Source organism: Culex quinquefasciatus, chromosome 2 (assembly GCF_015732765.1).
Source record: "Culex quinquefasciatus strain JHB chromosome 2, VPISU_Cqui_1.0_pri_paternal, whole genome shotgun sequence".
Lineage (NCBI taxonomy): Eukaryota > Metazoa > Arthropoda > Insecta > Diptera > Culicidae > Culex > Culex quinquefasciatus.
Genome location: NC_051862.1, coordinates 163967926 through 163993964, shown reverse-complemented (window position 1 = coordinate 163993964; position 26039 = coordinate 163967926). Strand labels below are relative to the sequence as shown.

The 26039-nt window shown below is 39.1% G+C and overlaps 4 protein-coding genes across 4 annotated transcripts; 2 read left to right on the top strand and 2 right to left on the bottom strand.

Annotated features, from left to right (window-relative positions):
* Nucleotides 1-40: 40 nt before the first annotated feature.
* Nucleotides 41-13225, top strand: LOC6043299 (magnesium transporter NIPA2). The gene is made up of 2 exons (XM_038254875.1): nt 41-569; nt 12222-13225. Exons 1-2 carry the CDS (start codon nt 353-355, stop codon nt 13085-13087), a joined length of 1083 nt encoding a protein of 360 aa, XP_038110803.1. The 5' UTR covers nt 41-352; the 3' UTR covers nt 13088-13225.
* Nucleotides 13213-14815, bottom strand: LOC6043297 (protein phosphatase 1 regulatory subunit 7). Its single transcript, XM_038254876.1, has 6 exons — nt 14674-14815; nt 14424-14622; nt 14234-14362; nt 14015-14177; nt 13645-13953; nt 13213-13588 (listed from the first exon to the last, which is right to left on the bottom strand). Exons 1-6 carry the CDS (start codon nt 14687-14689, stop codon nt 13415-13417), a joined length of 990 nt encoding a protein of 329 aa, XP_038110804.1. The 5' UTR covers nt 14690-14815; the 3' UTR covers nt 13213-13414.
* Nucleotides 14816-15159: 344 nt separating this feature from the next.
* On the top strand, nt 15160-20249 carry LOC119767808 (signal recognition particle 14 kDa protein). Its single transcript, XM_038257347.1, has 3 exons — nt 15160-15401; nt 15475-15547; nt 19815-20249. The coding sequence occupies exons 1-3, from the start codon at nt 15378-15380 to the stop codon at nt 20045-20047; spliced, it is 330 nt and encodes a 109-aa protein (XP_038113275.1). The 5' UTR covers nt 15160-15377; the 3' UTR covers nt 20048-20249.
* On the bottom strand, nt 20207-26038 carry LOC6043301 (UPF0193 protein EVG1 homolog). Its single transcript, XM_001870881.2, has 3 exons — nt 25169-26038; nt 20518-20898; nt 20207-20459 (listed from the first exon to the last, which is right to left on the bottom strand). Exons 1-3 carry the CDS (start codon nt 25257-25259, stop codon nt 20290-20292), a joined length of 642 nt encoding a protein of 213 aa, XP_001870916.2. The 5' UTR covers nt 25260-26038; the 3' UTR covers nt 20207-20289.
* Between the last annotated feature and the right edge of the window lies 1 nt (nt 26039).

Here is a 26039-nt window from a genome sequence, read left to right as displayed (position 1 = left end):
TTAGTTGTAATAAAAAGGCCATGTTAAAGTCGAGAAACGTCAAAGTGATTCATATCTCGAAAAACGTAAACAAAAAAGTAAATTCACAAAAAGTGCTAACTCTGGTACGGAAATTGATAACATTTTCTACTGATTAAATTACCGTCAGGGGACAAAAAATATCACGAAAGTAACCGAAAAAGGCGTGATCCCTTATCGATCTTTCCCCGAGCAAAGACCACGCGTGTGAACTGCTTTGTGTGCAATGTACTACGAAAAACTTAACCTCTGACAAAATTTGTACCCAAGGACAAGCCACTAAAGTGCTGCGGATTAATCGATACCGTAATTAGAACCCCGCGCGCCCTCGAAAATGTCCTCCCCGCGGCAACCCATCGACGACCTGTACCGGCAGCAGGACTTTTACATTGGGCTCTCGCTGGCCGTCTCGAGCAGTTTGTTCATCGGGTCGAGCTTCATCATCAAGAAGGTGGGCCTGATCCGGTTGTCCCGCGTCAGTTCGGTGCGGGCCAGCGCCGGAGGATTTGGCTACCTTCGGGATTGGGTCTGGTGGGCGGGACTGATTTGCAGTAAGTATTCGTTGACGGGATGAGTTCAAGGGGGGAGATTCGTTGACTTCGTGGGAATTCTACAGCTGGGGGGTGACTCATCCATTAATTAAGTCCAAGCGATAGACTGGCGATGCTGTTGTGGCTAGTTAAAAATTGGGATTGATTCATATCAAAAACTATCAGACGATCAAGCTTAAATTACTTTGAAACTGATTTTTAAATCAAATTTCAATTGTTAAATTTAGATTTTCGTAACAATAGTTGGAATGAAATTTCGCAAATTTTCGGTCCAAATTATATATCCAATGAATATAAACGTTGGATTGTAAAAGCTTATGAAACCTAAACCACAGAGTGGTGTGCCTAAACCAGCAATTTAAAATTGGAATCCAAACTTTTTCAAAACCTGGAATAATTAAAAACTTTTTTCAAACCCCTGCAGTAAAGCGTTAAAAATAATCTTTTAGATTGAAAATACAACAAAAAATCGTTATAGAATGTATTATCGAAAATACTTTAAAACCGATTGTGCAAGTTGTTTTTAGCAATAACTTTTTTTTTGCTCCATGATTTTTAGTGGAAAATTTTAAGAGAGCACAAAATTTAAAATGGTCTTAGATTGAAACTTATTCTGTCGATTTCTTATATTTGAAAATTACTCTCTCCGATCCTGCTCAAATTTGGCAGTGCTTTTGATACTATTAAAACATGCAAGAATCCCGAATTTCGTCCAAATCGGACCAGCGCCTCAATTTTGTTACACCCCCAAAAAAATGATTTTTATTGCGATTTTTGAGCAAAACCCCTATTTTTAAAACGGCGATAGCTAAGGAACCACAAATCTTAGAAGGTCGGTCTTAAGGCTAGTATGGAGATCGGAAGGAAAGGGGTCAAGAAACAGCTTTACGAACAGCAGAACAAAGGAGAGGGAGCGTTTTCTTGGGGCTTTTCTTCACCCTCTCTGGCTTGCTTTCGCTGCTGCTGCTGCCCATTTGAAATTTTTCTTGACCGGTTCCTTCCGATGTTCATACACCGCTTTAAGCTTAACTTTGAAGGAAATTAGACGTAGATTCCATTTCCTTGATTAAAATTTTGATTAAGATGTTTTATCTACCTGCATTGCGCAATTGAAAATTTTAAATGGCCGTATCTCAAAACAGTCCTATTTTTTTAAATTTGACCTCACCATCGCATTACGCTGCCAATTTTACATAAGAATCACTTATTGCCAGAAAGGAATAAGTTTCGTTCCAGAGATATCGAATTTTAAAAATTTGAGTTCTTGAGATTACCTAAATCAGCTTCATTCGCCGCATATACCAATTTTAAGCGTAATAAGCGGCCGTGTTAGAATGATACAGGATATTTTTCTATTTTCTTTTGGGTCTGCTTAGTGCTGCCAATTGTGATAGAATTTTGAGCGAACACCCACGAAAAGTAGCATTTATAGAGAACGTTTCCTGGCATCACTGGCTTACTCCAACAGGCGCTGCTGGTGGTGTTGGTGGCCACTAGAGGTGGGCAAAAAAAGAGCGAGCCACTCAAAGAGCCGGTTCACTGAAAAGAGCGAACGAACCGTGGCTCACAAAAAAAGAACCGCGGTTCTTTTTAAATCTCCGGTCTTTTGAAAGAACCGTTTCAAGATGGCATGATTTTTGATATAAATATAATTTATTGAATTTTCAAAAAAAAAATTGTATCAAATTTGTTTTTTAGAATTGAAAATGCAATTTCAAAAATGTCAATGCATATAAAAATTAATCCCAAAAGTAAATGATTTGTTAAAATCTTACCAAAAATGTAGTGAATACTGAATATTTTATCGATTCAATCAGAATGAAGAAAAAGTTCACAGAATATTTTCTCCAAATAAAATATTATCATTATTTCATTTCATGTAGAAATTAATACAATTTTAAAATTACAAGCAACTTTTCCGGCATCTTAGATTGAAGTTTGGAAGCCATTCTATTACTCGAATGTTTAGGTTCGAGTAGAAATCTTGACATGAAGACCACCAAGACCTATGGTTTTCAAGGGCATCTTCTCGTTTTCAGTTTAATTTTTTTTATCAAATAATATATAAAAGTCCAATGTGATGGAGCGGCCGTGGCTGACTGGTTACGGTGTTCGCTTTGTAAGCGAATGGTTCTGGGTTCGATGTCCATCTGCTCCCAACGAGAAAGTTAAGAACACATAAATTTAAAATGATGAATATGAACGAAAAATCAAAGTCGCTCGAGGCGGAGTTCGAACCCCCGTCTTTTGGATTGGTAAGCAAAAATGCTAACCACTAGGCCATGTCGGCTTGGTGAGCGTGGACTGGAATTAGGAATATTGTTACAGAGAGCGAGTTGTGGCGCTATAACCACGGCAAATAGTGTCCAGGGCATTCGTGGAAATACAATGTCCCATCCCAGAGGGTCCCGGAGTACCAAACCTTCTTAGCATGGTGCTCCCAACGAATACAACCAAAATCTCGGAGCGTATTGTGGTGTGTCCCCACGCTTCTTCCTCCCCTGTCGATTCAGAATTGTGTTGTTGTTCGAACACTCAGTGCTCAAACTCAACCCAATTACGAGTCATCTCTGCGATACGGCTTTACGCAGTAGGTCTGGCCGCTTTAACGCTTGTGTTGTTTCAATGCATTCCGATGCAATGGCGCACTACAAATGTTAATAAATGACAAGAAGAGTGCTAGGCGTCATCTAACCTAAGGCACTCTCCAGGATCCCTTCGAAAGATTGGCTGCGCTAGGGTCTGATTAGATTAGATTAGAATATATAAAAGTCCAATGTGAAATAAGTTATAAAATCACACGATTCTAAAAAAAAACCTTTTCATCCAAATTTTGAAAAAGAGCGAAAGAGCCGTTCAAAAGAGCGGCTCTTTTTAATGAGCGAACGAAAATGAGCGGCTCCTTAAAAAGAGCGATTTTGCCCACCTCTAGTGGCCACCCTTTGTTCTTTATTTGCCTTCGCCGTTCGCTCCGATTTCTTTAGTCTTCGATTGGAATGGGTCGTCAAAATTGAAACGTCAAAAGTCTTGGCGCGTTTGTTTTTTTATGGCGCTTGCTAATTATTTACATGTTTTGGGATTATTTTTCAAGTGAGTGACTAACTAATGTTCAAAAGAACATGTTGCCGGTAGTTGGAAGCAATTTTATATCTTAAGCGCTTTGAAATCGTTAGCGCAAGTGAAAAGATATTGATGGTGACTTTCGTTAAGCAGTCAAGCTCTCATCTTGCGTGTGGATGTGTGTTCCAACACAATTTTGAGAAATGGTCTTGCAAAAGAAATTAGGATCAAAAGAACATTAAATTTGATCTTTTTGGCCAGTAAGTGCCAAACATTTGCGTGCTTACTCGAGGCGGTGCTGTTGCTGGTATGTTTATAGCCTTAATAGTATTTTTGGAGCTTTAATCAAGCATCAAACACTCCATATGACGAAGATAGGTGTTTGATTGGAAAGGGTATGTTTCCCCTATGTTATTTTGCGATCAATAGTTTTCAAAATACCAAAAATAAATTCTCCAATGACAAAAACTATGTAAAATATTTTCAAACCTTCAAAATAATTTAAAACAATTAAATCAAAAAGTTAAAATAAATCTTCAAATCATAACAGGTAAAAATGTATCAATTGAAAACCTAATTTATTGATATTTTTAAAAAATTATAAATTTTCGATTTTTTGAATCTTGGAATTTTAAGATTTTTTGATTTGCGCCCCAGCCGTGAAGGCGGCCTAAAAACTTTAGTGAACTTTTGATAAAGTGCACCACTTTAAAGACTAGTACGGAGTTCGGAAGGAAAGGGGTCGGAAAGCTTTACGAACAGCAGAACAAAGGTGGGGGAGCGATTTCTTGGGGCATTTCTTCACCATCTCTTGGCCGGTTCCTTTCGAAGTGCATATAAAGCTTTAGGCTAAAATTATGACTTGCAGAAATAAAAAACATCCGTCAAGCTCTAAATCTCAAAAGTTGGCCCTTTTTGTCAACTAAAACATATTTCGAAACGTTACTTAATTCACCATAACGTGGTTGATGCCTTCCTCGCACTAATATAGTTTTTTTTCGGCAAAATAAAAATGTCTAACCTACAAATGTGCTCTAATTAAAACTTCATCTCGATAAGGGTTACAGATATCTTTTCGACTCGTTGGATAGGTCTTTTGATTACGTATCCAACGATAGGTCGCATGATTGATCCGGATATCGTTTCCATCGAAATATTTGACATCTGGCCTCTAAAAACTAAACAAATAACACTTAAAAGCTCATAACTTTTGACGTTTTTCAGTGATTTCTTACTCGAAATCGTAAATAAATGGAAAATTTGACATCGAAGGAATTTTAAAGTAAAATTGGAGTAAAATCCAGAAAAAAAAATCAGGAAAAAAGCAGATTTTTCTTTTTTTTATTAAATTACGTGCTAAGAAATTAATCATCAAGACTGTCAAAACTTGAATATGTGTACAAATGTAGCTAATAGTCCTTGGCCTCTGACGGCGCCCGCCATGTCCTTTTGTAGATCTCGATGGAGTAGAGTTGTATACGTCGCATGTATTGAGTGTCGTACACGAAGGGTTTTTGGGCCAAAATTTGTACCGGCCAGTGAAATTTTTATGGAAATTACCATGGGGAAACTTGCATTTTCACATTTTTAAATTTACTGAATTCATGTTTTATTATTTAATGAAACTAACACCGTAGAAGTATATCCCTTTGTGTCCTGAACAACTTACCCGAAGACAGTATGGTGCCAAATTGCTTCTAACAAAAATTACGGAGCGTTCAAGACAGACATTTCGAAATACTCAAAAAAAAAATCATACTTTTTGCCAACACTGCCAAGTCAAGCGGAATCTTTCGAAAACTATAATATATTTGAGGATTTGGGGTGCAATTTAACTAAATAATGTCTTCTGAACACTTTTTCACGTCGATTCCGGCAATGTACACCTTAGGATGAAATTTTGAAAAGCGTGTATGAGCTATTTGGATATTTTTCCTCCATTCTAGACTACTTGAAGCTTCAAAAATCATGGTTTTCATTAATTGATCATTTGAATATCATTTTGTACAAGTTGGTTAGGTTATGCATCAATTCGTGATAAAATCATCGTTTTAAAAAAAAATTCTAAAAACTCCTGGTTTTCAGCGAAATAAAATCCAAAAAATATTCTTTTGATTGCATTTTGTAGGTTTTTAGTTGTACTAAACGGAAATGTCATGGGTTTGCAGTTTATCTTAAAGCGGTATACGCACTTCGGAAGGAACCGATCAAGAAAAAATCAAATGGGCAGCAGCGGCAGCGCAAGCAAGTCAGAGAGGGTGAAGAAAAGCCCCAAGAAATCGCTCCCTCTCCTTTGTTCCGCTGTTCGTAAAGCTGTTTCTTGACCCCTTTCCTTCCGATCTGCATACTAGCCTTAAGTTAAGTATTTTTTCAAATTAGTGTAAGTTTACCATTTTATTGCGTTGCAACGTCACGAAAAAGGGACATTTGTTTATGTCAACAAAAAACTAAACATTCAATCATTTTGATATTTCGGATGCTCTTTGTACTTGGAAAGAGCTTTCAAATGCAATCTAGAGCGACTTAATTGGTTGTCTAGATCCAAAGTTACAACAGGTTTAAGTTTGCGTTGCAACGTCACGAAATTTTAAATCATATTGGCCACATGGTAAAAAAGGTGAATGCGTAGTTGGTTGTTGAAGATAAAAGGATACTAAATATTATATATTTTTTATATAATGTTTCCGAGCATATTTACAAAAGAATTGTACATGGGTCATTCACAAATTCCGTCACTTAAGTTTGTATGCAACTCGAAAAAAGTAGTATTTTATGAAACTTGTTGAACAAATCAAAATATACCGATGTTCTAAAGGGGGAAAAAATCTAAAACTTTCAAAAAAGTAATCACGTGGTTACTGAATGGCCCCTTTATGATTAACTGATTTACGTGAGGGTTCATTCTAATACAACGCAACGATTTTTTTTATCCCACACCCTTAAGTAGACCAAATTACAGTGAAATTCACTTAACAATGAAAATCACGTGATTCGATTGTTTTTTTACAAACTTTTGTCACTCTGTTGTTGGACGAACCCTTGCCTAAATAAGTTGTATGCAACGTTTAGTTGTTCGCAATTAAAAATGTTATGTTGCGCAGGTAAACAGTTTTATTATTTCCTCAAATTTAAATCAAAAAGCACAAAAGTCAACAAAATAAGTTACGTTGTTTGCAGATCACCCCTTAGGGGCCATCAACAAACGTTATGGGCCCTTTATTTATAAATTCAAAATAAGCCCTCCTGAAAACTTGAAGCTCCTCACCTCCCTTCTAAAACTTCCACGTGTTTTGTAAGTTTCCCAAAACCATTAAAATATTAAGGGAGCGTTCTTGCATTACGTAACAAAACATTTATATTTTTAGACCCCTTCCACCCCCTGGAAATACATTTCCGATACACTTTTTTTGTATAAATCCTCGAACCCTCCTCCCTCCCCTTGATATTACGCCGTTACGTAATGCATGGACGTCCCGTTACATGGATAGAGGACGGGAGAGGGGGGTTCCTTCGTGATAATGGAATAATACAAAAAAAAATATTTTGAAAACCCTTTGGAAAACTTCGTAAATCGTACTGCAACTGTGAAAGCAGAATAGAGGGAGGGGGGCATGGGCAGGCCAATCAATTCACATGTCCTTGTACTGTCTATTAATGTCTTATAATCAAATCCGAGGGGCGCGAAACTGGCCTTAATTTATTTAATTTGCGCATTTAATGTATTAAGGAATTAAATTCCTCTTGTCAACTAACATTTGACAGCGCCCAACCTGCTTTGTCGAAAACATTGATTTGTTTTGCTTCTCCTTCGCACACCCGCCTGTCAAGTTTGTGTTGATTTGCAAAAATGAGGAGATGCCGGTCATTTGTTATTGTTTTTGATTTATTTTCGCGAATGTTTCCGGAAGTAATTAGTAAATTTCGGTTGCAAGGTTCAAAAGGTTTCGAAATGCCGCTCGGTTGGTCTCGAGGCTGACTCAACCCGCATCAACAAGGAGGTCATTGAGCTGAAGGGCAAGTCCATCGGGAAACTGATCGCTTCCGGTCGCGAGAAGCTGTCCTCGATGTCGTCCGGTGGTGCTGTGCCCGCCATTTCCGCCAAGGATTAGAAGATGGAAGAATCCGGATCCGAGGACGACATGGGCTGCGGTTTCTTTGAACAAGGGAATTCCCCGTGGCCACATCGCTGGATCGCTGCTGGCGGTTGCACTGGCGTTTTTGCCCCGAAGACGGCACTGTTCTAGCAGTGGTTCCAAAAGTGCAAAAACTGTTTAATTCTACGAAATACAACAAGAAGGACAAAGGTCGATGCTAATAGCACATGAACAAAAATAAGTGCAATAATTATTTATTTCGTTTTTTTTATTCAGCTGCATGTTGGTACTTTTGGCTTTGAGTTGTTGAAACTGAAACAATGAATAAAGAATGATCTGCTCTCGGATCTGCTTGTGTTTATGCTTCCCACGATCAGCACGATCGCGGGCCCGTCGAAGTTTCCGCCGGCACGGCGATCAGCTGGTATAATTACTGTGCGTTGGAACTGGAATCGGTTGCTTCGGCAGAGGTTCCCAAGGACGCTCACCTTGGACGAACTTCTAAAGTCGGGTTCCATCTCGGCGACGGTTGTTTTGTTCTTTTCGAAGAATTCCGGCATGGCAGGTTCTTCCTCCGCTATTTCTGGAGAATGCTCGGCTCGCAACGCAGGTGGGGATTTCTAATCAGATAAATCAGCTGCGGCAGCCACTATAACTTCGGCTGGTGCGTCGCTTGACGGGGGAAAGGTATTGTTGCAGAGCTGCTGCTGCTCATGGAACTGGCGCGATAATGCGATGGCCGAATTGGAGCTGGTGGATTTTCAATCCGCTCGACGACTACTCCAGCTCAACAAACAATAAATATAGAATAAAAATACAGAACAATGAGGCGTTGTATTTTCCAAAGAATTAGTTTGTTCTTTCGCTTGTTATTCCATCGCCATTGGGAAGAATCCATTGTGGTCGCCACCGTTTGGTAATTGGGTCCTAAAATGAAGCTTAGATTGTTGATATTATTGTTTACAGCGATAAAACTTATTTTTCTGAATACAATGACCCTTTGTCGTACAACAAAGAGTTTAAAATGGATTTTTAAATCAATTTTGAAAAATTAATCTCGCGGTCCTTCTTGACAGAAAAGCTCCTACTTGACAGCTCGTTCCAAGGGAACCATAGTTAATCCATCGAAAAAATGTTGTCTTGTCAAAAAAAAAAATTTGCATTAAAATGAAAAAAAGTGATCAGAAATGGTTTTTAATCGTGTTTTTTTAACGTTGTACATATAAATTGACATAGGGCTTTAGTACCCAATTGTTTTGGCGTTGTTGGACTCGACCAGCATTTCGATCACCGAGTTACCATTTTTGGTGAAAAGGTCGGTTAGGTTTTTGGACCTGGGCGTAAACACGGTCGGTGGCATGAGGGCCGATTTATTAGCGCTTTGTTTTAAGCATCGGCTGAATTTTGTTTCGAACCGTGGTCACATTGGTGGAACTAAGAAACGTTGCCAGTGAGAAAATGCCGAGTTCCTGAACCGGCTCCGGTCCGCTTCTGATGGGAATGCCCATCACCTTGAAGGTCTTTTCCAGATCGCTGACCTCGGTCGTTAGCTTCCCGGTCACGATGGCAAAATCCTTCTGCGGCGTCGTTGCCCGCTTCTGCTTCTCGATCTGATCGAGCGTGTGCACCGGCTTGGACATCAGCGTCTGGAACAGTTAACATTCGGAGGCGGCCAGTTGCTTTGTGCAAAAAAGAACAAAGATAGAAACAAATTGTATTGTTTTTGTGAATTTACCACGTTGGTAGATAACCCATATCGTACATTTCCGTTTGAACCGGCCTTTCCCAAGTCCAGTCCCGGAAAAACACTCGTCACGACTTTCATTAATTCTCCCAGTCATCCTCCGTCGATGCTGCTGTTGCACTCGGCTACCCGCTTCGAGATTTTGTCCCGGATCCGGTGTTGTTGGATTCGTGCTAGGAGACCGCTCTTTACGGTACAGCAAAGACAGTGACAGGGGCTGCAGCTCGGTCTGGCCGTTGATGGGCTAAGGATCGTATCGGTCACGGCGGTTTTCTGGAAGTTAGATGCGGATTTGGCGGTTGTGTCGACGCAAACGTCACTGGAAACCGCTTCTGGCAAGCCGCCTGCTGCGCGGCCAAAGCATCAGCGCAGGACACTTCATTTGTGAATCTGGGCCCTCCGGATTGCCCGCCTTCTAGAATTGGTTCCCTACTAGGTTCCCCAGCACCGCACGATCTTGGTAACAAAACGTTTCTACAACACAACAAAAACAAACACGCGAGATGTCAGACTGTCAAACCCGAGGTCAAACCAATGTGGTGTAAAAAGAGGTGGCAATGTTTTGATCGTCCACAAAAGTTAATTCCTCGTTAATTAATTAATTTTGGCAGTTAATTAATTAATTTATTTAATTTTTTACTACTGTCCCGCCCCTCGATCAAATCTTAACCTACAGTTGTTCAGCCTAACAAAAACTATGAGTTATTTTGAAACTATAATTTGGTGACGTTGCAACGCAACGAAAAACCCTGTTTTCAAAAACAGAGCGTTGCAACGTCACGAAATGTAAGCGGTCTTCAAAAATCGAGGTTTAATTTTTTCGAAAAACTAATGATTGCATTCGATTTGTTGGCCAATTTTACACTAAAAATGGAAGAAGAACTCCAAATTTGCCGTTTAACAGAGCAGAGTTATTGGCGAAACATGAATTGGGCCAGGATTGAGAAAAAGTCACGCGTTGCAACGTCACGCTACATATCCCCCTCTCAAAAATAGAATATTCGCTTAAAATGTACTTTCCGAATCTGTAATAACATATGTACCTTTGCAATGTAATTTTTGAGTTACAGCCGAAATTAGGTTTTACGCCGACTTGATTTGGAGGTTAGAAGGATTGCAATGTTTACATGGACTTAGCACAGTCCGATGCGGTCGTCGATTTTGTTCGGAGAAATTCGTCGACAATCGACGAAGACCATGTAAACAGTGCACACGAGCTGTCAAATGACGTCACGGTGTAAAACCTAATACTGAAAAAAGAAAAGTCAAAGCGTTGCAACGTCACGGCGGAATGTGTCAAGAACAGTCATGTCTATTTTGTATTTCATGGTTCCTTAGGCAATGTTGGCAGAATATTTGAGTTTTACTGATTATTTCAATACACTACTTTTGAAAACTCTATCGAGAAATTAAAAGTGCAACATGGAGTTAAACTTTCTGTCAAGCTTCTGTGAAGTTTACCATGACAGTTGCGAAAGTTTAACTCCATGTTACCGGCTCACATCTCTCTTTTTAATTTCTCGATATCATTTTTATGACGCATTTTAGCACCATATTTTTTTCGGAAGAGTTGTTAAGGACATCCAGGGCTACACTGCTAGGGTGCTGAATTTTGTAAATTCAAAAATGTGAAAATGCTAGATTCCCCATAGTAATTTCCATAAAAATTTCATTCGCTTTGCGCCAATCGTGGGCTTAACCAATCGCTGCCAAATTTTGGGGGGTTGTTAAGGACCCTAAAAGGGACCCAAAAAATGTGTTGCTGATTGGATTTTAATCATTCTCAATGTTCCCATATAACTAGATTCCACCCTAATGGGACAGGAATGTTAGTAACGCTCTTAACCCTCTACAACCCAACCCCGCCTCTAGACGGGCTTCGATTTAAAAAATCGCCAAAAATCCATTTTTCAACCAAGGGACCATCCATAAACCACGTGGACACTTTCGGGGGTATGGCGATTGTCCACGATCCATACAAAAAGTTTTTTTTTTGTATGGACAATTGTCCACGAAGGGGGGGGGGGTAAAAGATTCACAAAAAAGTGTCCACGTGGTTTATGGATGGTCCCAAATTTTTGATCTTTAAAAAGCATTGGAAAGAAGAACTTTTAAAATTTTGGAAAATTTTAGGGTTGGAGGTTTGACTTGTGTTATGTGACTTTGCCAATGTTTTAAAAAATGTTATTTTTTTTAGGGGTCAACTTTGGCTGTGTTTTTTACTAACATTTCCTATATTTTATGTAAAAAGAAGTATGCAGTAATTTTTCTAGTGCCCCAGACTATGCCTCTACGCATTTATTTACAATTTAAATGATAATGGTTCCATTTTATAGCAGAAAATGTGAAAAACATGCAAAAAATTGAAAAAGTTACTGTAAAAACATGAAAAAATTAGATAGGCAAAATGTAATGATAGGAGGTGGTAGAGTAGGCCAAATACTACCAAAAACAAACATAAACTAAACAAGAAAAATGCAAATTAAAATACTAAAAATGAAACAAGAAAAACATAAAACAAGAGAAGTAAAGTTTTTCGTAGAACAAAAGTTGCTCAAAATGACCTCCTGAACACGAGAAAAATAAAAATTTTCGAAAAAAAATTTGGGCAGTAGAGGGTTAAACCCCACGAGCGCCAGGAAGAGATGTTCGACAAAATCGAGTCTTTGTGATAAACTCAATGTTTTTTTCAAACTAATTAATCAAAATTAAACCATCAACTGATTCACTGACGAAATTTCTCCCCCTTTTCAGTGGGCATCGGCGAGGCGGCCAACTTTGCCGCGTACGCGTTCGCCCCGGCCTCGCTCGTCACTCCGCTGGGGGCGCTCTCCGTCATCGTGACCGCCGTACTGGCCACCAAATTCCTCAAGGAACGCCTCAACCTACTGGGGAAGCTCGGTTGCTTTCTGTGCATCATCGGATCGACGATTATTGTGATTCATTCGCCGAAGGAAGGGGAGGTTGATGATTTGAACTTGCTGCTTGATAAGTTGCAAGATCCGACGTTTATCTCTTATGTGTTGGTGGTGTTGGCGGTTGCGCTGGTTCTTGGGTGCTGTTACGGACCGCGGTACGGGCACAAGCACGTGATCGTTTATATCTTGCTGTGCTCGGCGGTTGGAAGCTTGACGGTGATGTCGTGCAAGGCGCTCGGACTGGCGCTGCGAGACACGCTGTCGGGGAAATCGAACGACTTTGGCATGTGGTTGCCTTATTTTTTGATCGTGGTAACGGTGATCTTCATTGGGATTCAGGTCAACTACCTGAACAAGGCGCTGGACATTTTCAACACGAGTATTGTGACGCCGATTTACTACGTGATCTTCACGACGCTGGTCATCACGGCTTCGGCGATACTGTTTAAGGAGTGGGGCCGCATGAAGGCGGAGGACATTATCGGCGATCTGTGCGGCTTCTTTGTGGTGATCGTGGCGGTGATTCTGCTGAACGCGTTCCGCGACGTGGACATTTCGTTGAACGACGTGAAGGGCATTATGCGGCCGAAGCGGGAGCTGCTGCAGTCCCACAAGGGGGAACGGTACGAGGACTTTTTGGTCGAGTCGGAACACAACGGGTCGCAGAAGCACTACGGAACCGGGGACTATCGGGACATTTGATACGACAAGATGCCCTGAAGAGGGGGCGGTGGTGTGGCTTGAGTGCGCGAGTGTGTGTGTTTTTGTATTGAGCTTTATTATCCCTTAATTAGTGATATCTGATGGCGAGTGAAGAATAAAACCACTTTTAAATCTCTACTCAATTACGAGTTCATTGTTCCGAACGCTCCATCTACTCTACTTGTCCATCATAAGGGGGATTAATAACAACGTTACAACGAACAAATAGTTAGGCAACTTACAAAATACAAACAATATAGTTAGTAGCAGCACTATCTCGTGGTTTTGGTCCTCCTCATAAATTCCGTCGCATGGCCGCAACTCTGCTCAACGGCACAGCGTGGCATCGATCTTGGTCAGCCAGGGAACCGCCAGCTTCAGCTTGTTCCGGTAGGTGGCATCCCCAGCGAGCGGATTCCGCTCCAGGTAAACCGTTGCGAGTTTTTTGTTCTGCGCCAGGACGTACACGCAGTTCCAGTCGGAGACCGCGTTGTCGTTCATCTTGAAAACAGTTCTAGATTAGTTATCAAAGTACCTCAAGACTTGTTAAATCCTACCCAAAGCTCTTCCAGACACGCCAAATGGTCCAAATTCTCCAGCACCTTGACGCGATTTTTGGCCAAATCGAGCGTCTCCAGCGCTTTGTTCTCGGCGAGGTTTTCAATTCGCTCGATGCCGTTCTCCGATATGTACAGTTCTGTGAGGTTCACCAACTTGTCCAGGTTTTCCAGCTTCACAATCCGGTTGCTCTGCAAGCTGAGGCATTCCAGCTTCACGAGCTGGTCCAGATTTTCGATTTTGTTGATCTTGTTTTTACCAAGATAAAGATGAGTTAGGTTCGTGAGCGATTCGAGGTTCTGGATTTTCTGCGAGGATCAAAGGAAATCGTTAATTCTTGTCGGAGAAACGACATTTTAGGAGACCAACCCTAATCTTATTGTCTCCAAGCTCGAGCATGGTCAAATTACTTAGGTGGCCAACATTTTCGATGGTTGAGATTTTATTCGCGCACAGAAACAGCTTGCGCAGCTTTGTCAGCTCTTCCAGATTCTGAATTTTGTGCAATCGATTAAAGCTTACGTCTAGCATTCTGAGAAATGATTTAAAATTAATTAAACAATCGATTTTTCTCCCTAAAGATCTTACTCCAAATTAACCAGACAATTCAAGTTCTCCAGCTCGGTGATCTGATTGTCGTACAACTCCAGCTCCTGCAGCTCCGTCAGATGGTCCAAATTCTCAATTTTCTTGATCAAATTCCAGCGCATGTACAACCTTAGAAAGAAAATCAATTTTAACATATTTCATAACTCCGCATCATCGCTCGCAAAATCACCTCTCCAAATTGACCAGCGGTTCCAGCTGCTCGATCTTCCCGACGCGCCCATGGTTCAGGTCCAGTTCGGTCGCTTCCGGGTCGATCGTTATCACGTCCTCCATCTTTGCCGGCGGCTCCTCGTCCGGCTTCGGTTCCGGTTGCGCCTCTTCGGGAGTTTCCGGGCGCTCCTCCTCTGGCAAGGTCGCAACTGCTTGCTCTAAAATAAGCTCCATTTAGCACGACTGTTTCGCTGACTTTAAAATCTTACCATTATTATCACTCATTTTTGCGAATTATAAAAACAATTCTGGGAAAATGCAATTAAAACGCTTGAAACTTTGCTCCACTGCCGAATGTTTGCCAAAAATCCCTCAAAACATGAATCACAACAACAAAACGAGGGACAACCCACTCTGCGGTTGTGACTGCCTTCAAAAGGGCTCAGTAGAGAGCTGTCAATCACCAATCGAGCAGTTTCAGTGACGGGAACATGCTGCCAGTATCTACCGCAGAGATTTTCACTCATTTTTTGGATTTTTGCATTTTACCGACAACTTTCTTAAGCATTTTCGTTTAATTTTCCTGAACGTTTATCAAAAACAACAAACTTTTTGGTTACAATAGCTCATCAATCTGAAAACTTTGCTGAATTTCACCCCACCAACTCCGGTCTGCAGACTTTCCTAACCAAATCGAACAGACTTTTCACCGTGCTCCCGCTGGCATCCCTGCGCCCGTCAACCGCGCAGGCCGCGTGCTTGACACGTAAACTCGAAACTGTCAGACTACGGGGGCTCCGTCGAAAAACAAATCGATCTCGCGATTTTTCGCATTTTCGTTCCGCGGCACCAGCAATTTCCACTAATTTTCCGGGAAAATCCCACAAATCAGGTGGGTTTTCATTGTTTGCAATTAGTGCAACGTCGAAACTAGTCGCGCGTGTGTGAAATTTAGGAAGAAATCAATGGGAAAATGGTTCTGCTGAGCAACGATGAAGTGAGTGGACGGTTTTTAGAAAGTTCCTCAAAAATGATTTGGAGATTAATTGGAACGTTCTTTACCGTTTCAGTTCCTGACACAGCTCACACTGCTGGCCCAGTCGGCCCGGGCCGATTCTTCCTTCACGCTAACGATAAAACGATGTAAGTTCGAATGTCTGGGTTTCAATATGGTCTGCCTGCCGTTATGACAAGGGTCTTGCATCTCCCTAGCACAGACTTCATTATTGGTTAACATTGTCAAGTGAAGTCTAAAGTTTCTTCAACATCGAGACTAGTTATTCGCAATCCCAATCTATCTCATACCGAAAATACAGAAATTACGAACAATCAAGAAGAAATAAGAATCCGGAACAAACGGCATAGACCTAGGCACGAAAAGGACACCGATTGGAAACTCGGAACATGGAACTGCAAATCGTTACGTTTTGATGGGTACGAGTACGCTCAGTGAGCGAACTCAAACCCCATAATTTCGATGTTGGCGCATTGCAGGAGATGTGTTGATTCTTTGGGGCTCACCATGTACCAGAACGGCGGAGCCAAAAACGTGCTGGGGTCCGGCTTCATAGTGTTGGGCAAAATGCGGATTTGTGTGAGTGATTGTGAGCCGATCAACGATCGGATGTTCAGATTGGGGATTAAAAGCCGTTTCTTCAACTAATGAAATAAAAACCTCAAATAAACAGAGGGAAAAGTCATAACAATTATCCTTTAATTTTCAGGCAAAAATATCTAAAATTCAAAGATTCAGAAGTTTAGAAATGAAAAAAATAATACTCAATAATAATAATTCAAGTTTAATGATTCAATAACTCGAAATTTTAAAATTCAAAAATTTAGAAAGGCATAAACCCATATACAGTAGGTACTTTTTCGGTAACTGGGCTGAGAACGTAGCTCAGTCACCGAATGCTGCTCGCTAACTGGGCTGAACAAAAAAATACGAGGGGACCATCGATGCATAATATTTTCTTGGTGAAAATTTCATATTTAATATCTACTCATATTTATTTACAATACTTTTCATATTTCTTAAATTGTGAATTTAAATCAAATAATAGTTTGAAAAAAGCTTTTTTATTTAATGAACATGATTTATGCATCCATTAACCCCTCGGTCATTTCGGTTTGTTTTGGTTTTTTTGACGTTTGTCTTCTTTTCAACTGGACTACAGTTCAGTTATCGAGCGCTCAGTTAAAAAGCTGCTCAGTTAAGGTGTTACATACATGTAAATCGGCAAAAATGTCAGAAAGGGCCTTAAAATATACATTTGCATCTATTAACAAAACACATTTTAAGACTTTTGGTTGTATCATTGACGAGATATACTGCCGTTCTACGCATAATTGTCCCATGTCATTTTTTGGTCGATTTTGACTTTTTGACATTTTTAAGTTTAGTTTGTTGTTAACTTTAAGAAAAACACATAAAATCTAGTACTTTGTTCTGAAACTCATTGAAAACAACACCAAGTCTGTTCGTCCCATCGATGTAATTCTACGCATAATGGAGCATTTCCATTCGAGCAGTTTTTGCTCTTTTTCTACAATGTATTTCTTATGGAGCGAACTGTCAAAAACTGCTCGACTGCGGGTGCTCCATTGTCCCACCAAGTATTTTCTTTCACGGAATCATTAGTTTAACGACGCATTATGTCTTATTTCCCTAATAACTATATAGTAAGAGAATCACAAATAAGAGCGATTAGGGATACATAGGGACTCCCGGGACAATTAAGCGTAGAACCACAGAAATCGGTCGAAAAAATTCAATCGCGTTTTTCTCAGTTGCAGTCGAACATGGGTCAATTATGCGTAAAACGACAGTATAGCTATTTAAAGTTAGCAGTTTCGGGTGCCACGATATCTCAACTCTGCTTTGACCAAATCGACTCAAAATGTTGGTGAAGTATCGCTAAACCGTGTTTATGACGGAGGCCGATTTTCAAGAAGTTGATTTAAAAAAAGCAAGCTGGAGTTTTTTTTGAAAAGGTCCAATAAACCAAATTTTCAGTTTTTGCTTTTTGGGTGTTTTTTAATATCCCTGACTCAAGGCGGTTTCAAAAACACCCAAAATGCAAAAACTGGAAATTTGGTTTATTGGACCTTTAAAAAAAAAACTCCAGGAAGATATTTTTTATTTTTTTTCATGTAAAATATCGCTAGTTTTTGATTTTTTTTTAATGCAAAATTTATAAATCGGGCTTTGTCATGCACACGGGTATAACTTGCGAATCTATACCCCAATTTTCAGCCAATCCCATCTTGAGATATTGTGGCCCCTGTAAATTTACTCGATGTTCAGAGAAAAACGCTCACAAATTTTGACAAGTTCGCTTTGCACATTGCAAAATTTTGAACCTAAATCGTCTCTTACTCAGTTAAATCATGAAATATCTTCAAGAAACTTTTAGGAGTGATTGAAAGTAATTTTTGGTGTGGATTTAATAAATTTTCTGTAAAATTAAATTTTGTGATTTTCTACATTAGAAATGTTTAGAAATTCGAAAATTCTGAAATTCAAAATAAAAATATTAAATATTTTAAAGTATTAATGTAAGGCATTTTCCAGAATGCCCTTTAACATTCCAACGCCCAAGGCTCCAAAAAAGTTGGAACGGTAACTTCAACTCAATGGTTCTCTGGCATAACTCAACCAATCAAGATAATTCTTCTTTCCAGTGATTTGTTAGGTTGTCTAGATGATTCTAGAACTCTAGTTTTTTTTTTAAATTCCCAATTTTCTGAATTCAGATTTCGTCCAATTTTAATATCCCTTGATTTTTTTTTATTTTTGAACATTTGAATTTTTTATTTCTGAATTTTAAACTTGTTTAATTTAACTCTTTTTTAATTTGCGATTTTTATATTTTGGAATTATGAAGTTTTTTGAGTTTTAATTTTTTGAATTTTCATGTTTAAACATTTTAGATTACCAGAATATTTATCTCAAAAATTTGGATTTATATTCTTGATTTTTTTTATTCCAGAATTTCAGAATTTCTGGAAATTATTTTCTTGAATTTAAATATTATTTTTAAATTTATTATTCTAATCTACACTAACCCTATCTCAGCCATTCTTTAACACTGGAACGCCCAACGCATGTCCAACTTACACGGACGCCCAAGCCTCCCGAAAAAGTTGGAACGGTAACTTCAACTCGCTGGTTCTCGGGCATTACTCAACCAATCGGGACGATTCTTGTTTCCAGTGATATGTAAGAATGTCTAGATGATCCTAAAATTTTGCAGAACTTAATTTGATCAAATCTGTAATTTTCGCGATCAAAAACATCGTTCCAACTTTTTTTTTCGCGTGTAAAAAAAAAATCGCCAAAAATTCCGCGGAGGCAGTCGTTTTTTAAAAGGTGGAACGATGTTTTCGGTCGCAGAAATTACAGATTTGTTCAAATCAAGTTCTGCAAAATTTTAGGATCATCTAGACATTCTTACAAATCACTGGAAACAAGAATCGTCCCGATTGGTTGAGTAATGCCCGAGAACCAGCGAGTTGAAGTTACCGTTCCAACTTTTCGGGAGGCTTGTGTTGGACATGCGTTGGGCGTTCCAGTGTTAAAGAATGGCTGAGATAGGGTTAGATAGATTAGAATAATAAATTTAAAAATAATATTTAAATTCAAGAAAATAATTTCCAGAAATTCTGAAATTCTGGAATAAAAAATCAAGAATATAAATCCAAATTTTTGAGATAAATATTCTGGTAATCTAAAATGTTTAAACATGAAAATTCAAAAAATTAAAACTCAAAAAACTTCATAATTCCAAAATATAAAAATCGCAAATTAAAAAAGAGTTAAATTAAACAAGTTTAAAATTCAGAAATAAAAAATTCAAATGTTCAAAAATAAAAAAAAAAATCAAGGGATATTAAAATTGGACGAAATCTGAATTCAGAAAATTGGGAATTTAAAAAAAAATATTTCGTTCTTGATTATTCGATTCCTCGCCTAAATTTCACTCCGAATAATCGTATAACAAGCTTTTCATTTTTCTTAGAAATTGGGTCTGTTAACTAAAATATAACTCCAAAAATGCTTCAAAGTTATCTGATATCCTCGATTTTCTGAAATAATCTATGAATTGAAGTACATATTTTAGAATTTGAGTGATTTAGAATTGTAGAATTTACAAGATTTAAAAATTAGTAAATTTCATAATTTTTTTAACATGATTTTTTGAATCGGTTAATCTTTAAGGCTAGTATGCAGATCGGAAAGAAAGGAGTCAAGAAACCGAAAAGATTTCTTGGGGCCCTCTCTGACTTGCTTGCGCTGCCGCTGCTGCCCATTTGATTTTTTTTCTTGACCGGTTCCGTCCGAAGTGTGTATACCGCTTTAAGCAAAACAACTCTCAACTCTCCCTCTCTCCTTTCCGTTTCCTTCCAGACGACGGCCACGACCGACCGAAGCCCCGCGAGGGCAACCCCCCGCTGCCAAAGCCCGCCGAGTACCAGTGTCTGATCCGGGCGAAATCGCGCTCCCGCAAGCTCGCCACCGTCGTCCGGCACGACGACGTGGCCAAATTTATGGAATCCTACTCGAAGGTGCTCAAGTCCAGCATGGACGGGCTGAAAAAAATCAAAAAGGTGAAGAACAAGGCCAAGGCAGCGCAAGGATAGACCGAATGCTGAAAAAAAACTATCGTCACTGCGAAATCTTTCTTTGGTTCGGACGCTTGGCGGATTGAAGGACCAGACCAGCGAAAGAAGGATTGAAACCGTAAGCTTATACATTTATGGTATCATTTTGTCTCTAGCATAAGTAAAATATTTTTTGAATTTATTAAAACAATTGCGGGATTTATTTGTGTCTACTATAAAATGCACGTCCGCGTGTGCGCTGGATCCGAACGTTTCCACACTTAAATCTCTGGCGGTGTATCGCTCTGCTTGGAATTCGCTCTCTCGAGCCGTTTGATTTCGTTGAGACGATCCGCGATCTGGGCGTGGATTACCTGGCGATGCTTCTTTCCCTCGCCCAGCGCTTCCATTTCGGCCAACCACTCGACGCGTTCGTTGATTTCCTCCAAAACTAAAAAAAAAAAAAAATATTACTCAAAATATTCATCCCAACCCCCCCAAACACTCACGTTCCGCTTCCCGATCGGGCGTCAACCCGTCCAACTCCCCATCGCTCGCTCGCCTCGCGATCCGTTTGCGACGCCGCCCGTCGTCCGGCAGCAGCTTGCAGCCGGCCATCTGTTCCTGCAGCTGCAGTTTGAGTCGCTCGAGCGGCGGTTTGCACTCCTTGCCCGGTCCCGGGTACTTTTCCACGTCGAACGCGCCACTCTCGATGATGGTCGACAGCGAGCGTTTCTTGATGTTTTTGCGCGGAACAGCCGCCGGCAGGAAGTTGCTGTACTCTTGCTCGAACTTGGGTTCCTTGGGAGGTGGGAGCGGTTCGCCGGTGCGCAGATGGTAGTTGATTTTGTTGCGCTGCAGGATGGTCAGCTTGGCTTCCTCCATGAGGACTGGAATGGATCGTGGAGTCATAAGTTGAAATTAAAATTTAACTTCTGAGGGGTTAAAGAAAGTTATGTCCAAATCCGGGCTTCCTCGGGTATACCCCTGAAATCAAAGATTGGCCCATCACAAGGCTAAATTCCAAATTTGAGTTCATTCTGACCATATCTTTTAAGAAAAAAATCCTAAAAATGTGATGTCTTCGGGAATTAATTTATTTTATGAACGCTCTACTTCCGAAAATGATAAGAATTGGATAACTATTGCGCTCTCCATAGGTAAAAAAAATAAAACAGTTTTTTTTCTCCATACAGTTCGACGATTTTTCCCATACAAATTTTAAGCGATTCGAGGGAGGGGTTCCTGTGGTCAAAATGAGCTTAAATTTTTAATTTAAATTTAGACTTAGGATAATCGATTCACGATTTTTTTTCGTTTTCTTAATTTTGAAGGTCGAGCTAAAGTAGGGGAAATATACCCATTTTAAGCCTAATAAGCGGTCGTGTTTGAATGATGCTGGATAATCTGGAGTGTTCCTTGAAATTTACCAAAGAGAGCTACTTTTTTGTGAACATTTCTGTTTATTTTCTCTTTTATTAAAAGTTATGCTATTCCTTTTACAAGCATTAAAACAAATATTTCTCAAATGCATTCTAAACAGTTGAGTGCATTGGGCCACGCCCATTTTCCTATTTTCAGCTTAGTTCTTTTTTTCTTCGATTCGCCCGTGTGGTCAACTGCAGGGATGCCAGGTTGCCAGATAAATCTGGCATTGCCAGATTTTTTGAGTGCCAATTTGAAAAAAAATAATTTTCTATTTCTTCCTTACATTGTTTTGTTGATATAGACTATTGACGGACGTGACAGGTCGGCAGTTAGTTTTCATCTTTTTTTCTCTAGTATTTTTTATTTCCTTTAAATTTGGAATACATCATAGGTTTCTTTTGTATAGATCTCCGATTAGTTACATTTTCTTATTTAATTAACTAATAATTTAATTTATTCCGGGCCTTCTTACTTTGAATCACAATTTCAGATTCTCTTTATTCATAACCGTAACTGCTCAAATCATCCAAGTTCTTACTACTCACATCAACACTAATTTTCTTTCACCTCCCCCCTCCCGATCCCCTATATCTTCCGGTGGTGTTCATTTGGTATGCAATACTAGTTCGGCCACTACCCTTTTTTCCACAAGAAACCGGACTTGGACTGACTTGAGGCCGCGTCCCCCACCTTGCTCCGTAAAACGAAAACGAAACTTATACTCGTTTGTAGCTTGTCTACCGATGTTTCCTTCAACATGTAAGATATCGTAGCTTTATGGTTTCTTTTGCTCTGTCCGTTTTTTACATAACTGTCCAATGTTTATGCAAAAACTTTTGTGACTTAGGACATTCATCCCGCTACAAACAATTTGTTTCCCGTGTGCTCCTTAAATCGCCTTTAAGTAGGCATTTTGTCGTGATTTCGTAAGTTTATTTAACAGAGTTCATTGGATTCCAATACAAACTTTCTAAGCTTCTAAGCTTTATTTTAGAGGTGGGCAAAATCGCTCTTTTTTAGGAGCCGCTCATTTTCGTTCGCTCTTTAAAAAGAGCCGCTCTTTTGAACGGCTCTTTCGCTCTTTTTCACAATATAGATAAAAAAGGATATATATTTTTTAAGAATGATGTGATCTTTAAAGCTATTTCACATTGGATTTATATAAATTATTAAAAAAAAAATAACTAAACATGAAAAGATGCCCTTAAAAAATCATAGGTCTTGGCGATCTCTATGTCAAAATTTCTACTTGAACCTTAACGTTTGAATGATTGAATTGCATCCGAACTTAAATCTAGGACTTTGAATAAATTGCTATTAATTTTAAAATGGCGTTTATTTCTGCGAACATTAAACTAATGCTGATATTTTATTAAAAGAAAATATTCTGTTAACTCTTTTCTACATTCTGATTTGATCGATAATATTTATAAACGCTGAATTTTATATTCGGGCAGGAGGAATTATTTTTTCCTAAATCTATTAGCTATTTAGTAGATTTTTGATAATAATTTACAAGTTAAGCAAATTTAAATGCTCAAATTTGTATTCGGGTAATACTTTGATGTACGATGAATACAATTAAAAGTTTCTTCGTTTTGTTTTAAAAATTCATACACTTTTGAAATTAAAAAAAAAACAGCAGGAAACTGAATATATATGCTTGAAAACTTTTAAGTGGTGTTCAAAGATTGGCATCAATGCTATTGAGAGTCTTTCAATATATGTTTATGAGAAAGTTGCTATAGACTCCCCAATGAAATATGACGATTCAGCTCTGAAAATAGCTCCTCATTAACATACCGTTTTAATTTTAATGTACTTGAAAAGTACTTTTTTACAATCATTGAAATATTTGAAATCGTATTTTCAATTCTCAAAAACAAATTTTACAAATGCTAATTTGTTACAAATTCAATAAATTATATTTATAACAAGTTAATTTTAAAACTTTGACCATTTTGGAACGATTCTTTCAGAAGATTGGAGTTTAAAAAAGAACCGCGAGTGTGTAGTGGTGCGGTTGTAAAAATAGCTATCTCTGACTCTCTTACTTTCGTAGATGCTGAATGGCAAGCTTCCCACTGTGCGGTTAACTCGGTTTTGCTTTGCGCCTGCTTTGTTCGGTTTTTGGGCTCGTACCAAAACTTGAAAACCAAAATCGCAGTGTTCGTCGTCACTGGCGCATGGGAAGCTTTCTATGCTCGCGTTTGTCATAAACGCTTGTTTTATTAAGAATTTGTACGATTAAAAATATTCTATTGGTGAAAATTGCGTTTTCAATTTCTTTTAGAAAACACATCATTAATAATACCTTGCTTTCATCCTAAGATTTTTTGTATCAAGTCGATGTTGTGAATTGAAAGAAGTTATATTCTTTAGTAAGAAAGGCTCTATCTCACCCCTGGTGAGTTTTTAATTAAAATTGTTTTCGAAAATTTATCCCATCAATACAAACAAACTTACCGAAGATACTAAATCGATAAAAAAAAGTTTCAAGGTAACGAATTTTTTTACATTTGTATGGCACTTTTCCTGCACAAAAGACTTTTTTGGTTAAAAAGAAAGTACTCACATAATTCGATGCCAACATTTCAAAAAGCATCATGTACAAACCATGCGTTTTGAGAAAAACGCATTTGAATGTTGAGCATCCATTTTCAATTACCATTTTTATATAAAAGCAAAATAAGATGTTCTAATGATAACAAACGATGAAAAACGTTGCTTTTGTTGATACTTGATCATCCATATTCAATAAAACATTATTCCCGTAATTTTATTTGAGAAAAACAAACATAACTTCTTTTGAAATCACCAACGTCGATATCACCCTGCTGTCATTGAGGGGGACGCTTTGTTATGATTCGTTTTTCTTCGCCGAATGTACATGGCGCTTTTTTCATGTTGCTTTTTTTTCGTCACGAGGTTTATGTAGCCTTTTGTTTGACAGGTTGACAGGGCTATATAAACAGGGACTGCTGATGGCAGAGATTTTGTGTATGTTACTTTATTTAAAATTAAATTTGTTTATGTTACTTTATTTAAAATTATGATTAAACAGACTTTACTTAAAAAACTTTTGCTCATTTTTGGTGGAGAGGTAGCTTATTAGAAGTACTTTCAGAATATACAATAACCCAGAAAGTGTCAAAATGTACATGATGCCTTTTGAAATGTTACCGTCGAATTTAGGAAAAAAAATAATGCACAGAAGAATCGTTCTTCTTGAATTCACAAAACTTTTTTTCAAAGAAAACTTACGAGCATTTACATAAATGTTGATAACCGTGCACAGTGGTCCAGATCGCTAAATTAAGTGGAAAATTGATTTTCCAAAAAATTGTGAAGTTTTGGAGCTTTGGTATCTCCAGAAGAATTGTTGCAAATTAAAAGGGGCATCTTTTGGTTTAGTTGAAGATAAGGGTGGTTCACTTTGGAGGGGTTAAAGAAAGTTATGTGCAATTGGGTGGTCTAAATTCGGGCTTCCTTGGGGCTACTCCCTCAATTCAAAAATGGCCCATAACAAGGCTAAATTCCAAATTTTAGCTCATCCTGACCATAACTTTTAAGAAAAAAAATCCTAAAAATGTGATGTCTTCGGGATTTGATTTTATTTAATGAACGTTCTACATCCGAAAATGGTAAGAATTGGATTACTATTGCGCTCTCCACAGTCCAAGTCCAGGATGATCTTAAACTTAAAATCTTATTAAATCATAGAAAACTTACCTTTAATCAGATCCTGCGTCTCCTTGGTGTACTTGGCCTTTCCGGTGTGCCACATGCCACCCTGGGCCACTCGCGCGCTTGGCCAATCCATCTTCGGCGCTTCCGGAACACTTTGCTGCTAGTACAAACCACCTATCGCACTATCCTGTCCACTGAAAGAACAGCACAAAACTTCTGGCAGGAATGGCTGGTCCTCGAATGCGTTTATGTAACGATTCACATGTGAGCCAAACCGCACTCTTCAAGGATAAGGCGCGAGTGCCCTTCCTAAATTGCTCTGTTGATGTCGATATCCGGGGAGGAGGTTGCAATTTTGTTGCGAGATTTGCAAACGTCTCTCAAACGCCGCCGTGCAGGGGAAAGCCAACCGAGTCGGAACAACATAATTGAAAACGTCGCCCCTGGCAACCGACACTCTCCAACTCACAGTCAGTCACACGTCGTCCTCGTGCCCATAAATTCCACGGCCACCGTTGATGGGGCCATCCGCCGCTTCCCTTTCGTGAGCCTAGGGTAAGTGGACCTTTTTTTACTGCTCAATCTACCATCATAGTGAAAGGAACTCACGCAGGACACGCTACCCTTTAACCCAGGTGGCGGAGAGAGTTTCCGTGTCCCGTTTGCTTGTTTGTCGTTCGTTGCCATGTGCCCATTATGGGTGGCGGCGAAATCAACACGTGAACTTGGAGCGTGTGTGTGCAGTGCAACTGAGCGTCGCGAGTTCAAATGGCGAAAATTATGGCTTTGCATGGGTGGAATCTTCGGCACGCTCACTTAACTTAGAAAATAGTACTAAGCATAGGAATCCATGGAAATCCGATCATAAGCAGTGGGGAAGTAAGTAAATTACGAACTTGACGAACTATTTAGA

Excerpts from the sequence above, each read along its gene's own strand:
- LOC6043299 (XM_038254875.1), top strand. The coding sequence starts at position 353 with ATGTCCTCCCCGCGGCAACCCATCGACGACCTGTACCGGCAGCAGGAC. Across the intron at positions 570-12,221 it reads GTGGGCGGGACTGATTTGCA|TGGGCATCGGCGAGGCGGCC; the intron begins GTAAGTATTCGT and ends CCCCCTTTTCAG.
- LOC6043297 (XM_038254876.1), bottom strand. Across the intron at positions 14,363-14,423 it reads CCGCTGGTCAATTTGGAGAG|GTTGTACATGCGCTGGAATT; the intron begins GTGATTTTGCGA and ends TTTCTTTCTAAG. Across the intron at positions 13,954-14,014 it reads TTGGAGACAATAAGATTAGG|AAAATCCAGAACCTCGAATC; the intron begins GTTGGTCTCCTA and ends TGATCCTCGCAG.
- LOC119767808 (XM_038257347.1), top strand. The coding sequence starts at position 15,378 with ATGGTTCTGCTGAGCAACGATGAA. Across the intron at positions 15,402-15,474 it reads TTCTGCTGAGCAACGATGAA|TTCCTGACACAGCTCACACT; the intron begins GTGAGTGGACGG and ends TTACCGTTTCAG. Across the intron at positions 15,548-19,814 it reads CACGCTAACGATAAAACGAT|ACGACGGCCACGACCGACCG; the intron begins GTAAGTTCGAAT and ends GTTTCCTTCCAG.
- LOC6043301 (XM_001870881.2), bottom strand. The coding sequence starts at position 25,259 with ATGGATTGGCCAAGCGCGCGAGTGGCCCAGGGTGGCATGTGGCACACC. Across the intron at positions 20,899-25,168 it reads GACGCAGGATCTGATTAAAG|TCCTCATGGAGGAAGCCAAG; the intron begins GTAAGTTTTCTA and ends GATCCATTCCAG. Across the intron at positions 20,460-20,517 it reads GCCCGATCGGGAAGCGGAAC|TTTTGGAGGAAATCAACGAA; the intron begins GTGAGTGTTTGG and ends TTTTTTTTTTAG.